General features: G+C 46.4%; 1 protein-coding gene across 1 annotated transcript; it reads right to left on the bottom strand.

Moving 5' to 3' along the window:
* Window positions 1–10842: 10842 nt before the first annotated feature.
* LOC119924063 (olfactory receptor 14A16-like) lies at window positions 10843–11805 on the bottom strand. Its single transcript, XM_038743137.1, has one exon. The coding sequence runs from the start codon at window positions 11803–11805 to the stop codon at window positions 10843–10845; it is 963 nt and encodes a 320-aa protein (XP_038599065.1).
* Window positions 11806–17306: the final 5501 nt, after the last annotated feature.

Genomic DNA, 17306 nt, shown 5'->3' with positions numbered 1-17306 from the left:
CTGGCAGTCAGAAATACCTGGGTTCTAATACTGGCTTCGCCACTTATCTGCTGTGTGACGTTCGCCAACCCACTTCACTTTTGCACCTCAGTTATGTCAATGACAGTTTGACTTAAATTGTAAAATGGGGATTTTGTAAAATGGGGATTAAAAATATGAACCTCATGTGGGACAGGGACTGTGTCCAACCTAATCAACCTGTATGTACCTCAGCGCTTAGAACAGTATTAGGCACGTAGATAGTGCTTAACAAGTACTGTTATTATTATTAGTAGTAGTATTGTTGTTACATTCAAATTTCTCCTAAAATCCTTTCTCTTCCAACAAGCTTTTCCGGATTGATTTCCCAGCATGTCGAGCCATATCATCCCTTCTGCCAATTCTATTATTTAGGAACGACTGATGCCCTCCTTCACATTTAAGTGTAGATGTCTGTTTGATTGATTTATTTTGACCATTTCTGTAGCAAATATTTTTTATGTTTGCCTCCCTGCCTAGACTGAAAACTCATTGTGGGCAGAGAATGTGTGTGTTTATTGTTGTATTGCACTCTCCTGAGTACTTCTTAAAGTGTTCCAAACAGTAAGTGCTCAATAAATATGATTGTCTGACTGACTGAAATCTCCTTGTGGATATGGAACATATTACTAATTCGTTCATTCAATTCTATTTATTGAGCGCTTACTAAGTGCTTAGAAAGTAAAATTCGGCAACAGATAGAGACAATCCCTACCTTATAACGAGCTTACAGTCTAGAAGTACTAATTACTACACAGTCTAGTACTAGTCTAGACTGTAGTACTTGTACTCCTAGTACTGTAGTACTAGTCTAACAGTCTACACTACTTCCTTTAGTACTACTACTACTACTACTGGTACTACTATACTATCAATGAATAAATCAATCAATGGTATTTATAGAGCATTTACCATGTACAGAGCGCTGTTCTAAGTGCTTGAGAGACTACAATACAACAGATTAGCAGATACAATTCCTACCCATAATGAGTACTATATTACTACTATCACAATTACTCTACAGTAGTAATATAATGAGAAGTAGTGGTGAGAAGCAGTTTGGCTTTGTAGAAGAGTGGAAAATGCACGAGCTTGGAAATCAGAGGACATGGATTATAATTCTGCCTCCACCACTTGTCTGTTGTGTGATCTTGGGCAAGCCACTTAAATTCTCTGTTTCTCAACTACCTCATCTGTAAAATGGGGATTAAAACTTCGAGCTCCAAATGGGACAACGTGGTTACCCCGTATCTACCCCAGTGCTTAGAACAGTGCCTGGCACATAGTAAGCACTTTACAAATACCAAAATTGTTATTATTACTACTACTATCATCATTCAATCAATCAGTGGTATTTACTGAGAGCTTATTATGTACAGAGCACTGTTCTTTGTGCTTGAGAGAGTACACTACAATTAAATTAGTAGATATGTCCCTGCCCATAATCAGCTTACATTCTAGAAGGAAGACAGATGTTAATATAACTACTAGCACTATTACTACTATGAGTGTTACTACCACTACTACTACTGCTGTTGCTGCTACTATTACTACTGTACTGCTACTACGACTACGGACCCACGGAGAAATAGAAACAAAAGGTCCGAGACAAGAAAAGAAAGTCAAAGAAATATAAATTGAAAGCTATAGAAACCCAGAGAAATTGAGAAGGTTAGAGGCATTAAGACAGAGTAATAGAGAAGAAGAGTGAAGTTTGAGACAGAACCAAAGGCAGAAACAATACAATATGTTGATGGTCATCAGATAGGTGAATATAGAGACAGGTGGAGAGATAGAAAGGGAGGTAGACTAGGAGAGGGAGAAATAGGAAGAGAGACACAAAGAAAAGAAACCAAACAGAATGGGAGAGAGGGAAGAAAGGGAGATAGAGGTAGAGAGACAGAGAGAGAGGTAAAAAAAGAAGCATTGTGGTCTTGTGGGAAGATCACAGGCCTGGGAGTCAGAAGACCAGGGTTCTAATCCTGGCTCTGTCACTTGTCTGCTGGATGACCTTGGGCAAGTCACTTAACTTCTTTTTTTATGTAGCAATGATTTCTGGGTAATCCTGCTCCTCTACACTTTGGTCCTGGCTGCCCTGTCTTTGTGGGACCACCACCAGCCCTACAGCAGCCTCTCACCATCCTCTGACCACTCAAGCCTTGGTTTCCAGGTTCTGCCCAATTTCTCCCTGCCCATCGTCCTTCTCCCCCTTCTTTGTCTCTCCCATTGTTCCCTCTTGTTTATTCATTCATTCATTCAATCGTATTTATTGAGCACTTACTGAGTGCATAACACTGTACTAAGCCCTTGGGAAGTACAAGTTGGCAACATATAGAGGCAGTCCCTACCCAGCAACGGGCTCACAGTCTAGAAGGGGGAGACAGACAACAAAACAAAACATGTGGACAGGTGTTAAGTCGTCAGAACAAATAGAATTGAAGCTAAATGCACATCATTAACAAAATAAATAGAAGAGTAATTATGTACAAGTAAAATGAATAGAGCAATAGATCTGTAAAAACATATATACAGATGTTGTGGGTAGGGGAAGGAGAAGCGTAGGGCAGGGGAATGGGGAGGAGAAGAGGAAAAAGGGGGCTCGGTCTGGGAAGGCCTCCTGGAGGAGGTGAGCTCTCAGTAGGGCTTTGAAGGGAGGAAGAGAGCTAGCTTGGCGGATGTGCAGAGGGAGGGCATTCCAGGCCAGGGGGATGACGTGGGCCGGGGATCGATGGCGGGACAGGTGAGAGCGAGGCACAGTGAGGAGGTTAGCGGCAGAGGATTGGAGGGTGCGGGCTGGGCTGTAGAAGGAAAGAAGGGAGTTGAGGTAGGAGGGGGCGAGCTGATGGAGAGCCGTGAAGCCAGGACTGAAGAGTTTCTGCCTGATGCGTAGGTTGATTGGTAGCCACTGGAGATTTTTGAGGAGGGGAATAACATGCCCAGAGCGTTTCTGCACAAAGATGATCTGGGCAGCAGCGTGAAGTACAGATTGGAGTGGGGAGAGACAGGAGGATGGAAGATCAGAGAGGAGGCTGATGCAGTAATCCAGTAGGAATCGGATGAGAAATTGAACTAGCAGGGTAGTGGTTTGGATGGAGAGGAAAGGGAGGATCTTGGCGATGCTGTGGTGGTGAGAGCGGCAGATTCTGCTGACGGATTGGATGTGCGGGGTGAAGGAGAGAGCAGAGTCGAGGATGACAACAAGGTTGTGGGCTTGTGAGATGGGAAGGATGGTAGTGCCGTCTACAGTGATGGTAAAGTCAGGAAGAGTACAGGGTTTGGGAGGGAAGATGTAGGAGTTCAGTCTTGGACTGAACTCTTAGCTTTGTGGCTTCCTGTCCCCATGTTGGGGATCGGGACGGCAATCAATCAATTAAACAATAGATTTTTATTGAGCACTTACTGCTTACAGAGAACTCTCCTAAGCACTTAAGAGAGTACAACACAAAGGACTTGGGAGACATGATACTTTCATTCATTCATTCCATCATATTTATTGAGCACTTACTATGTGCACAGCACTGTACTAAGCGCTTGGGAAGTACAAGTTGGCAACATATAGAGACGGCCCCTACCCAACAGCAGGCTCACAATCTAGAAGACCTGTCCACAAGTAGCTTATAGTCTTCAGGAGGAGACAGACATTGAGGTAGATAAGGGTTAGGGGAAATAGTAGAGCATGAGACTATTTATACGAGTATCCTGAGTCCCGGGTGAGTAACAAAGTGCTTAAGGGGTACACAGCCAATTTCAAAGTCGATGCAGAGAGGAGAGAGGACAAGAGAAGTGGGTTTCAGTCAAAAACCATCCTCAAGGCGGCCTTCATATCTCTGTTTCTCAGGCTGTAGAAGAGGATGTTCAAGGTGGGGGAACCACAGTGTAGAACAATGACACCAGCAGGTCCAACATCGAGGGGGAGTCTGATATGGGTTTGAGGTAGGCGAACCTTCCAGTTGACAATGTAGAAGATGACGATGGAGATGAAGGAGATGAAACCATTCATTCATCCATTCAATCGTATTTATTGAGCGCTTACTGTGTGCAGAACGCTATACTAAGCGCTTGGGAAGTACAAGTTGACAACGTATAGAGATGGTCCCTACCCAACAACGGGCTCACAGTCTAGAAGGGGGAGACAGACAATAAAACAAAACATGTGGACAGGTGTCAACTCATCAGAATAAATAGAAATAAAGCTAGATGCACAGCATTAACAAAATAAATGGAATAGTAAATATGTACAAGTAAAATAAATAGAGTAATAAATCTGTACAAACATATATACAGGTGCTGTGGGGAGGGGAAGGAGGTAGGACGGGGTGATGGGGAGGAGGAGAGGAAAAAGGGAACTCAGTCTGGGAAGGCCTATACCCATAGGCACACTGACGTCAATAACTATTTGCATTTCTGAACAGGAGATCTTTAGTAAGGAGGGTACGTTGCAGAAGAACTGCTGGATCACGTTGGACTCATAGAAGCTTAATATGAACGTTCCAGCTGAGTACATCGCCCCAGAAAGCTCCCCGTTGAGCCAGGAGATGACGGTCATCTTTCCACAGGCCCCTCGGTCCATGATGACATCATAGCACAGGGGGTGGCAGATGGCAGTGTAGCAATCGTAGGACATCGCCTTGAGGATGAACAGATTTGAAGAATTAAACAGAACCACCAAAAAGAGCTGGGACACAGAGCTTCTGAAATAGATGGATCTGTTGTTGATCAGGGAGTTGTGGGTGGACTTCGGGATGGTGACAGAGATGTAGCAGAGGCCGAGGATGGACAGGTTTCTGAGGAAGAAGTACATGAGGGTGTGGAGGCGCCGGTCGAGGGAGATGATGGCAATGATGAGGAGATTCTCCTTCAGGGCTGCCAGGTATACCAGGAGTAACAGTGTGGCGTGGAGCAGCTGCAGCTCTCGGACCTCTGAGAAACCCAGCAGGAGGAATTCCATCACAAATGTGTGATTTGCCACGTGGTCTGAAGATTGTCTGAGGGTACTGAGAAAACAAATGAGTATCACTCTAAGAAAGAACATAGGAAAAATGAAATTGTTAGGTTGCGTAGGACCTCTCAAATTCCTCTTTTTCTGCCTTTGGCCTGCAATGAAGATAAACACTCAAACCGATTTATTCCCTGGGTAACGTTCCCTGTTCTTAAATGTTTGTGAAGATTGAGATACTGCAACTCTTCTATTATCTAGTCACTCTAGCCTATCTGTCCTGGAATGCCCTCTCCGTTGCTCCCCGTGGTTTCGGGGGCAACTCTCGGGTTCTTACCCTCTCCGGGTCTTCGGATGTCTCCGGACGCGGACCGCACGTTCATACCAGGAAGAGTCAGCCAGAGGTTCAAAGCTTGGTTGCCGTTTATTTGCTATCAGCGGTTACATGGTTGAAAGAGAGAGAGAGAGCGAGATAGAGAGAGGGAGAGAGCGCACGCATGCCCCCCCCTTTGTCTTGTTCGTCTATTATACCCCCCGTTGCCCGGGGGCAGGGTTTTCTCGGGGGATGGCGTATCGAGGCTTTGACCGCCCTCCAGCCACTAGCCTAACAACAGCTCTGTCCAGTCATGAAGCATTTGCTCTGGCTCGCCCCCAGCCACCCGTTGCCAACCGTCGCTGGCTGCGGATATGGCCTTGAGGTTGCCTCCGAGCCTTGCAGGTGCAAGCTTGCTTTTCTTGCCCTGGTCTCTTTATCTCCTGTTGTTGAGTCTGTTTGGCCTTGAGCCGTTGGGTACGGTTTGTGTGCACATACTGCCTGTCTCATCGCCTTCCCCCGCTCCCTACGCCTCTCCAGTCATATCTGACAGACCACCACTCTCCTCTCCCAAATAAACACAAAGGTAAACACGAAGTGGCAGGGTGACTTAAAGACAAGCAGATGCAGAGAAACAAAGATGGGGGACTATCAAGATCAAACAAAGATCAAACAAAATTCAAGGAGATACCTAGATCGAGACAAAGATTTAATTATATCTCTGCCACTAGCTTGCAATGTAACCTGCTGTGAGACCTTGGGACTCATAACGTCTCTGGCCTCAGTCACATAACGTCTCTGGCCTCAGTTCCTTCATTTGCAAATAGAGATTAATGACCTTTTCACCATACTACGTAAACTGCGAGTTCCATGTGGGAGAGGGTCTAGGTCCAATCTGATTATCAGAGAAGCAGCATGGCTTAGTGGAAAGAGCACGGGCTTGGGAGTCAGAAGATGTGGGTTCTAATTCGGCCTCCGCCACGTGTCTGTTGTGTGACCTTGGGCAATCCAATTAACTTCTCTGTGCCTCAGTTACATCACCTGTAAAATGGGGGTTAAGACTGTGAGCCCCACGTGGGGAAACCTGATTACCTTGTATCTACTCCAGTGCTTAGAACAGTGATTGGGATACAGTAAGCACCTACCAAATACTATGATTATTATTATTATTATCTTGTATCTTCCCCAACACTTAGAACAATACTAGGCATGTACTAAGTGCTTAACAAGTATCAATAAAGGAAAGGAACAGTTCTCCATTCCCATGTGGGATATGGGCTATGTCCAACCTTCTATCAACTCCATCACTTAGAACAGTTCCAGCGCTTAGTACAGTTCCTGGAATATAGTAAGCTCATAACCAATACCATAATTATTATTATTTTTATGATTATTACAAGACACTCACTAAGTGCTTAACAGTTCTTATAAAAAATACCTGTTCTCCCTCCAATTTAGACTGTGATCCCCTTGTGGGACATGGACTCTGTTCAATCTTGTATCATCATCATCAATCGTATTTATTGAGCGCTTACTATGTGCAGAGCACTGTACTAAGCGCTTGGGAAGTACAAATTGGCAACATATAGAGACAGTCCCTACCCAACAGTGGGCTCACAGTCTAAAAGGGGGAGACAGAGACCAAACATACTAACAAAATAAAATAAATAGAATAGATATGTACAAATAAATTAAATAAATAAATAAATAGAGTAAAAAAAATGTACAAACATATATACATATATACAGGTGCTGTGGGGAAGGGAGGGAGGTAAGATGGGGGGATGGAGAGGGGGACGAGGGGGAGAGGAAGGAAGGGGCTCAGTCTGGGAAGGCCTCCTGTAGGAGGTGAGCTCTCAGCAGGGCCTTGAAGGGAGGAAGAGAGCTAGCTTGGCGGATGGGCAGAGGGAGGGCATTCCAGGCCCGGGGGATGACGTGGGCCGGGGGTCGATGGCGGGACAGGCGAGAGCGAGGTACGGTGAGGAGATCAGCCGTGGAGGAGCGGAGGGTGCGGACTGGGCTGTAGAAGGAGAGAAGGGAGGTGAGGTAGGAGGGGCCGAGGTGATGGAGAGCCTTGAAGCCCAGGGTGAGGAGTTTCTGTCTGATGCGCAGATTGATTGGTAGCCACTGGAGATTTTTGAGGAGGGGAGTGATATGCCCAGAGCGTTTCTGGACAAAGATAATCCGGGCAGCAGCATGAAGTATGGATTGAAGTGGAGAGAGACACGAGGATGGGAGATCAGAGAGAAGGCTGATGCAGTATTCCAGACGGGATAGGATGAGAGCTTGAATGAGCAGGGTAGCGGTATGGATGGAGAGGAAAGGGCGGATCTTGGCAATGTTGTGGAGCTGAGACCGGCAGGTTTTGGTGACGGCTTGGATGTGAGGGGTGAATGAGAGAGCGGAGTAGAGGATGACACCAAGGTTGCGGGCTTGTGAGACGGGAAGGATGGTAGTGCCGTCAACAGAGATGGGAAAGTCAGGGAGAGGGCAAGGTTTGGGAAGGAAAACAAGGAGTTCAGTCTTCGACATGTTGAGCTTTAGGTGGCGGGCAGACATCCAAATGGAGATATCCTGAAGGCAGGAGGAGATGCGAGCCTGGAGAGAGAGGGAGAGAGCAGGGGCAGAGATGTAGATCTGGGTGTCATCAGGGTAGAGATGATAGTTGAAGCCGTGGGAGCGAATGAGGTCACCAATCTTGTATCTACCCCAGAGCCTAGCCCTATGCTTGTAATATAGTAAGCACTTATCAAGCTAAAGGAAGACAAGGATCAGACAGGAACTCACGTGAACAATGAAACGGCTGAAGGTCACTGAAATGGATTTCCTGATGCACGTTGGCTCTTACCAATGGATGGAAACAGGCAATTTTTCATAACATTTCTCCCAGACTTAAAACCTCCCCCTTTTGCTGTTCAGTCCCTCTGTCTCTAGACATCAAGCTCGTAGTGGTCAGGGAACTAGTCTCCCAATTCTGTTATATTGCATTCTCCCGTGTACTTAGTACAGAGCTTTGCATACTGGAAGCGTTCAGTAAATACCTCTGATGGTTAAATTAAAGTCTGTCCTCCCCTCTAACTGTATGCTTATTGTGTCAAGGGAACGTATCTCCCAACTCTGTTACACTATACTATCTTGAGCGCTTGGTCCAGTGCCCCGCTCACAGTAAACGCTCAATAAATACCATTGATTGGCCCCTGGTTGCACCTAGGAGGAGACATCACTCTCTTGTTGATGAGTTCCCGAAAGATGGTGTCTTTCACATTCTGTGCTCCTCTTGAGCAGCAGTTTATAATCCTTCTCACGTGGCCTCTTTGTTACCTTTGGAGAAAGCAGGATTCCTCTTTTGTTCTGAGGGACCTCATGACTGAAAGCCCCCAGAATCTACTGTGCTGTCGAATATGATTGAATGAATGAATCATCCTGGCTTCACCATGAGGATAATCAAGCTACTCTCAACCCCACAGCACTCCATATTTATAAATTAAGAATTGCATATCATAAATTATTTATTTATGCCTGTCTCCCCCTCTAGCCTTTTCGCTTCTTGTGGGTAAGAAAGGTGTCTACCAACTCTGTTATACTGCAATGAAAATAATGATAATGATAATGATAATGATAATAATAATAATAATAATAATAATAATAATAATAATATTTGTTAAGCAGTTACTGTGTGCAAGAACTGTACTAAATGCTGGGGTGGATAGAAGCATATTAGGTTGGAGCCAGTCCCTGTCCTAGTGGGACTCACAGTCTCGATCCCCATTTTGCATAGGAGGAAACTGAGGCATAGAGAATTGAAGTGACGCTGAAGATTACATAGCAGACAGGTGGAAGAGCCAGGATTAGAATCCATGACCCCAGACCCATGCTCTATCCACAATGCCATGCTGCTTCTCTGTTACATTGTATTCTCCCGAGCACTTAGTCCAGTTCCCTACACTAAGCGCTTAATAAACACCATTGATGGTGATGATTGATGATGGATGGCATCAAGTGAAGGAGGCTGGTATGATTTCTTTTCACCAGTACCATCTCCTCATAAAGTCTAAGATGTCTTCTCAGAAGCTACTTTTCTGTCATCTGGAATCATTTTTGTAACCAAGGGCCTCTTTATGATTCCCTCTTTATGATCTGGAATCTCCCTTTACCCAACACTTTCCTCTCTCCGTTTTTATGTGCTTTTGTTCTCTTGTTCATTGAAGATAATAATAATAATGGTAATTGTGGCATTTGTTAAGCATTTACTATGTGCCAAGCATTGTATAGGCACTGGGGGTAGATACAAGCTACTCAGGTTGGACATAGCCTCCACCTCACATGGGGTTCACAGTCTTCACCCCCATTTTACAGATGAGGAAACTGAACCACGGAGAAGTGACTTGACCAAGGTCACAGAGCAGACAAGTCGTGGAGAGGAGATTATGAGCCAGATCCTCTGACTCCCAGGCTCGGGGTCTTTCTGCTAGGCTATTCTGCTTCTCCACTTGGTGAGCAGTACCAGAGCTCTGTTCTAAGCCCTTGGAGAAAACACTATGTTTGTTAAACAGGATCCCTATCTCAAGGGGCTTGCAATCTTATGGGGGATGCAGACATTCAAGTGAATTACAGACAGGAAGCAACGGTGTGTAAGGATTTAGACATAAGTGCTATGGGGTGAGGTGGGGTAAGTATGCAAGTCCTTGGGGATAATGACCTTAGGGTCCAGGCAACCGAGAATGGACGGTGAATCAATAGGGTGGGTGGAGGCAGAGAAATCCACATACCCCAACCACCCCAAAAACTACATCATAATATTTCCAAGCACTGGGAATCATTTCTGGGAGAGCAGCTGGATTCTAGAGAGAAGGAGGCCAGCCACGTAATGCTAAAATATTGCATGGAAAGTCATCTGGGACCACATTAGCCAATCAATTAATCAGTGGTATGTATTGAGTGCTTACCATGAGCAGAACGCTGTATACAGCGCTTGGGACAGTACAATATAATAGAGTCGGTATACACATTCCCTGCCCACAGTGAGTTTACAGACTACTGGGGAGACAGAAATGAATTTAAATAAATAAATTATGGATATGGACATAAATGCTGTGGGGCTGAGGGAGGGGTAAATAAAGGGAGCAAATCCAACTGCAAGGGTGATGTGGAAGGTAGTGGGAAAAGAGGAAATGAGGGCTTGGTCAGGAAAGACCTCTTGGAGGAGATTTCCCTTCAATAAGGTTGTGAAGTTGGGGAGAGTGATCTGTAGTGGACATGAGATGGATCTGCTGTAAACGGAATGTCATATGATTCTGAATAATTAGCAATTTAGCCAGGGAAGGATTTGGAATCTGGAAAGTCAAGGGAAGGGAGATATGGTAGCGAAGAGTGGTCAAGACTGTATGCTCCTGGTGGGAGACGAACGTCTGCTAATTCTGTTGTGTTGGACTCTCCCAAATGCTTAGTACAGTGCGCTGCACAGGGTAAGCACTCAATAAATACCATTGATCGATCACCAGGGAAGGAGAAACAACAACAATTAATACACTGTAGTTCATAACCAGGGGATTTGGAAACATTCTGAGGGCAAATGTCAGGTCAAAAAGAGGGGATCTTTATTCTGGAGGAATGGGTGCCCCCGCAGGACCCTCCCTAGGGCCGCCTTCATGTCTCGGTTCCTCAGGCTGTAGATGAGGGGGTTAAGGCCGGGGTGCACCACAGTGTATAATACGGACATAAGCAGGTCCAGGGTCGAGGGGGAGTCTGACACGGGTTTGAGGTAGACAATGGCTCCAGTCGAGAGGAAGATGGTGACAACGATGAGGTGAGGCATGCAGGTGGAGAAGGCTTTGGCCAAGCCCTCGGTGGCCGGCATCCTCAGCACGGCCAGGAAGATGCGCACGTACGAGATGATGATGAAAATGCAGTATATGAAAGCCAAGATAAACGCAGTGGCCACGGTGACATCGATGACAACATGCGTTTCGGAACAGGAGATCTTCAGTAAGGAAGGGATGTCGCAGAAAAATTGCTGGATCAGGTTAGAGTCACATAAGATCAGTGTTAATGTCCCGGCTGTGTACATCACCCTGAACAGGCCCCCACTGAGCCACGAAGCAGCGGCTATCTTCCCACAGGCACCTCGGTCCATGATGACCTCGTAGCGCAGGGGGAGGCAGATGGCAGTGTAACGGTCGTAGGACATCTCCGTGAGCTGGGCCACTTCGACACACCCAGGGGTGACAACTAAGAAGACTTGAGAGATGCAATCCGGGAAAGAGATTTCTCTGTGGTCTGTCAGAGAGTTGTGGATGGATTTTGGGACGATGCCGGAGATGAGGCAGAGGTCGAGGATGGATAGGTTCCTGAGGAAGAAGTACATAGGGGTGTGGAAGTGCCGGTCGAGGGCGGTGACAGTGACAATGAGGAGATTCCCCGTCAAGGCCGCCAGGTAGACCAGGAGGAACAGTGCAGCATGGACCAGCTGCAGCTCCCGGACCTCCGAGAATCCCAACAAGAGGAATTCTCTCACCTTGGTGGTGTTTCCCACTTTCATGGATTATCTGTGGATTTTCCATAAAGGCACGGAGAGGGAGCTAAAGAATCTCAAAATCTCCGTTTTTATTTTCAACTAAGAGGCTCCCTACGTTTTGGCATCTACATCTGCATTTACACTTTCACGGAGACCCAGGTTGGGAAGACAATGGCTTTAGAGGAATGACAAAGGGTCTGGGATCCTAATACCCCACGCACCTATCTTTTCTCTCTTTCACACACACACACACACACACACACACACACACACACACTTTACAAAGATATTTTCATATTGTCTACCAACTCTGTTCTACTATACTCTCCCAGTTCTCTTCTATTTCACTCTCCCAAGCACATAGTTCAGTGCTCTGCACCCAGTAAGTGCTCAATAAATACCACTGATTAATTGCTCATTTCCACAAACACCTTTTTGATGTGTGTCATAATGGCATCCTGATACTATCACTCAATTTTATTTATTCATTCATTCATTCAATCATTCGTATTTATTGAGCGCTTACTGTGTGCAGAGCACTGTACTAAGTGCTTGGGAAGTACAAATCGGCAACGTATAGAGACAGTCCCTACCCAGCAATGGGCTCACAGTCTAGAAGTGGGAGATAGACAACAAAACAAAACACGTAGACAGGTGTCAATATCATCAGAATAAATAGAATTATAGTTATATACACATCATTAATAAAATAAAGAGTAGTAAATATGTACAAATCAATCAATCAATCAATCGCTTTTATTGAGCACTTATTGTGTGCAGAGCACTGAACTAAGCACTTGGGAAGTACAAATTGGCAACATATAGAGACAGTCCCTACCCAACAGTGGGCTCACAGTCTAGAAGGGGGAGACAGAGAACAAAACCAAACATATTAACAAAATAAAATAAATAGAATAGATATGTACAAGTAAAATAAATAGAGTAATAAATATGTACAAACATATATACATATATACAGGTGCTGTGGGGAAGGGAAGGAGGTATGACGGTGGGAATGGAGAGGAGGACGAGGGGGAGAGGAAGTAGGGGGCCCACTCTGGGAAGGCCTCCTGGAGGAGGTGAGCTCAAAGTAGGGCCCTTAAGGGAGTAAGGGAACTAGCTTGGCGGATGTGGGGAGGGAGGGCATTCCAGGCCCGGAGGATGCCAGGCCCAGGGGATGACGTGGGCCGGGGTCGACGACGGGACAGGCGAGAATGAGGTACGGTGAGGAGCTTAGCGGCAGAGGAGCGGAGGGTGCGGGCTGGACTGTAGAAGGAGAGAAGGGAGGTGAGGTAGGAGGGGGCGAGGTGATGGAGAGCCTTGAAGCCGAGGGTGAGGAGTTTCTGCCTGATGCGCAGATTGATTGGTAGCCACTGGAGATTTTTGAGGAGGAGGGTAACATGCCCAGAGCGTTTCTGGACAAAGACAATCCGGGCAGCAGCATGAAGTATGGATTGAAGTGGGGAGAGACACGAGGATGGGAGATCAGAGAGGAGGCTGATGCAGTAGTCCACTCGGGATAGGATGAGAGCTTGAACGAGCAGGGTAGCGGTTTGGATGGAGAGGAAAGGGCGGATCTTGGCAACGTTGCGGAGCTGAGACCGGCAGGTTTTGGAGACGGCTTGGATATGAGGGGTGAATGAGAGAGCGAGAGTAACAAATATGTACGGATATATAGAAGTGCTGTGGGGATGGGAAGGGGGTAGGGCAGAGGTAGGAAGGGGATGAGGAGGAGGAGATGAAAAGGGGGGGCTTAGACTGGGAAGGCCTTGTGGTGGAGGTGAGCACTCAGTAGGGCTTTGAAGGGAGGAAGAGAGCTAGTTTGGCAGAAACGTGGGGGGAGGGCATTTCAGGCCAGTGGAAGGGCGTGGGCCAGGGGTCGATGGTAGGACAGGCAAGAGCGAGGCACAGTGAGGAGGTTAGCTGCAGAGGAGCGAACGGTGCGGGCTGGGCTGTAGAGGGAGAGAAGGGAGGTGAGGTAAGAGGGGGCTAGGTGATGGAGAGTCTTGAAGCCGAGAGTGAGGAGTTGTTGCTTGATTCGAAGGTTGACAGGCAACTAGTGGAGATTTTTGAGGAGGGGAGTGAAATGTCCAGAGAGTTTCTGCACAAAGATAATCTGGGCAGCAGAGTGAAGTATACACTGAAGCGGGGAGTGACAGGTGGATGGGAGATCAGAAAGGAGGCCTATGCAATAATCCAGTCAGGATAGGATGAGAGATTGATCCAGCAAGGTAGTGGTTTGGATGGAGAGGAAAGGGCGGATCTTGGCGATGTTGTGGAGGTGAGACCGGCAGGTTTTGCTGAAGGATTGATATGTGGGGTGAATGAAAGAGCGGAGTCAAGGATAACACCAAGGTTATGGGCTTGTGAAACTCGAAGGATGGTAGTGCCGTCTAGAGTGACAGGAAAGTCAGGGAGAAGACAGGGTTTGGGAGGGAAGATAAGGAGCTCAGTATTGGACATATTGAGTTTTAGACGGCAGGCATTCATTCATCGTATTTATTGAGCACTTACTGTGTGCAGAGCACTGTACTAAGCGCTTGGGAAATACAAACTGGCAACATATAGAGACGGTACCTACCCAACAACGGGCTCACAGTCTAGAAGGGGGAGACAGGCAACAAAACAAAACATATTAACAAAATAAAATAAATAGAGTAATAAATATGTACAAACATGTATACAGGTGCTGTGGGGAGGGGAAGGGGGAGGAGGGGAAGAGGAAGGAGGGGCTCAGTGTGGGAAGGCCTCCTGGAGGAGGGGAGTTGTCAGTAGGGCTTTGAAGGGAGGAAGAGAGCTAGCTTGGCGGATGTGCGGAGGGAAGGCATTCCAGGCCAGGGGGGTCGGCCGGGGTTCGACGGTGAGACAGGCGAGAACGAGGCACAGTGAGGAAGTTAGCGGCAGAGGAGAGGAGGGTGTGGGCTGGGCTGTAGAATGAAAGAAGGGAGGTGAGGTAGGAGGGGGCAAGGTGATGGAGAGCCTTGAAGAGGAGAGTGAGGAGTTTTTGCCTGATTGGGCGGGGGTGGGGATAAATAGGGGGGGCGGAGAGACATGCAAACATGCAGTTGGAGATTTCCTGAAGGCAGAAAGAGATACGCCTTCTCCTGGGGGGAGGGAGAGAGAACAGGGGGACGGATAGACATGCAGACATGCAGATGGAGTTGTCCTGAAGGCAGGAGGAGATACACCTTCTCCTGGAGGGAGGGAGAGAGAACAGGGGTGGAGATGTAGATTTGGGTGTCATCAGCTTAGAGATGCTAGTTGAAGCCATGAACGCTTACTGTGTGCAGAGCACTGTTTCAAGCACTTGGAGAGTACAATTCAGCAACAAAGAGAGAGAATCCCTGCCAACACTAAGCTCACAGACTAGAAATGAATGAATTACCTACATTGCCTAATATTTCTTCAACATTAATAGTGTTTCCTGAGCGCTGTCTGTGTGCAGGGCACTGTACTAAGTGCTCGGGAGAGTACAATAGAACAGAATTAGTGGAAACGTTCCCTGCCCACAGCGAGTTTACAGTCTAGTGGAGGAGATGGACATTAATTTAAATAGGTATGTTATGAAAATGAATACATGTTCCCCTCCTTATTTTAAGTGTGCTGTGCAGGTAAGCTTCTCTTCAACCCAATCAAAAATGACTGAGAGAAATAAATAGAGCTGGATAGATTATGTTATTCATAGATTAAAAGGCAGTCCAATAGGCAATCGATAAATCAATGGTATTTATTGAGCATTTACTGGGTGCAGAATACTGTACTAAGTCTTGGGGGAAGTACAGTAAAATAGAATTGGAAGACTCGTTCCCTGTCCACAGAGATCTTCAAGGTTAGTCTAGTCTCAGCTTCATTGTCCGAGAAGCAGCGTGGCTCAAGTGGAAAGAGCCCGGGCTTTAGAGTCAGAGGTCACGGTTTCAAATCTTGGCTCCGCCACTTGTCAGCTGTGTGATTTCGGGCAAGTCACTTCACTTCTCTGGGCCTCAGTTACCTCATCTGTAAAATGGGGATTAAAGCTGTGAGCCCTACGTGGGACAACCTGATCACCTTGTAACCTCCCCAGAGCTTAGAACAGTGCTTTGCACATAGTAAGCGCTTAACAAATGCCATCATTGATTAATTAATTAATTGGTCTCAACTGGTTTCAACTAGATGTTTGCAGTCCACGCCTCCTAATTTCTATCCCCTAACTGTCCTCTTCAGGCAGTCAATATCTTTTCCACCCATATCCCACGCCTGGACTCTCATCTCAAATCCATCCTTCCGGTTCCATCTTCTCTGCATTCCTGGCTTTTTATCTGGCCCCTCTTTACAACCCGGCCTTGCATTCTTTATCTTCCATCCTGGTCTGGGATTGGGAAGCAACGTGGCCTAGAGGAATGTCTGGGAGTCAGGGGACCTGGGTTCTAATCCCAGATCCACCACGTACACTTTTTTGGGTTATATTTGTTAAGAGGTTACTAGGTACCAGGTACTATAATAACTGCTGGGGTAGATACAAGCAAATAAGGTTGGACACAGTCCAGGTTCCACATGAGGGTCACAGTTTTAATCCCCATTTTACAGATGAGGTAACTGAGGCAGAGAGAAATGAAGTGACTTGCCTAAAGTCACACAGCTGATAAGTGACAGAGCCGGTATTACAACCCAGGTGCTCTGAGGCTCGTGATATTTACACTATGCCACGCTGCTTCTCACACACGTACATATCCTTATATTCTGCTACTTTTCCTATCTGTAATTCATTTTAATGTCTCTTATTTACACTTGAATCTAAGCTTCTTGAGGGCAGGCATTGTGTTTACCCACTAGAGAAGCAAAGTGGCTTAATGGGAAGAGTATAATACAGCAGAGTTGGTAGACACGTTCCCTGCCCACAGTGAGCTTACAATCTAGTGGGAGAGACAGACGTTGATATAAATAAATTATAGATATGGACATAAGTGCTATGGGGCTGAGGAAGGGGTGAATAAACGGTGCAAAACCAAGTATAAGAGTGACACAGAAGGGAGTGGGAGAAGAGGAAATGAGGGCTTAGTCAGGAAAGGCCTCTTGCAGGAGATTTGCATGAGACTGTGAAGGTGGGGAGAGTGAGAGCTCAGAGGAGGATCACATAAACTAGTCAATCGGACAGAGTTTTGTTCATTGTTGGAATTGCTGTACATTACAAATTCATTGTGATCAGTGAATACGTCTGTTTACTGTTGTGCCGTATGCTCCCAAAAGCTTACTATCAATCAATCGTATTTATTGAACGCTTACTGTGTGCAGAGCACTGCACTAAGCGCTTATAATAATAATGACATTTATTAAGCACCTGCTATGTGCAAAGCACTGTTCTAAGCGCTGGGGAGGGTACAAGGTGATAAGGCTGTCCCACGGGGGGCTCACAATCTTCATCCCCATTTTACAGATGAGGAAACTGGGGCTCAGAGAAGTTAAGTGACTTGCCCAAAGTCACACAGCTGACAAGTGGCAGAGCCGGGATTCGAACCCATGACCTCTGACTCCAAAGCCCGGGGTCTTTC

This window comes from Tachyglossus aculeatus, unplaced genomic scaffold (genome assembly GCF_015852505.1).
Source record: "Tachyglossus aculeatus isolate mTacAcu1 unplaced genomic scaffold, mTacAcu1.pri scaffold_78_arrow_ctg1, whole genome shotgun sequence".
Taxonomy (NCBI): Eukaryota; Metazoa; Chordata; class Mammalia; order Monotremata; family Tachyglossidae; genus Tachyglossus; species Tachyglossus aculeatus.
This window is presented reverse-complemented; position numbering and strand designations above follow the sequence as displayed.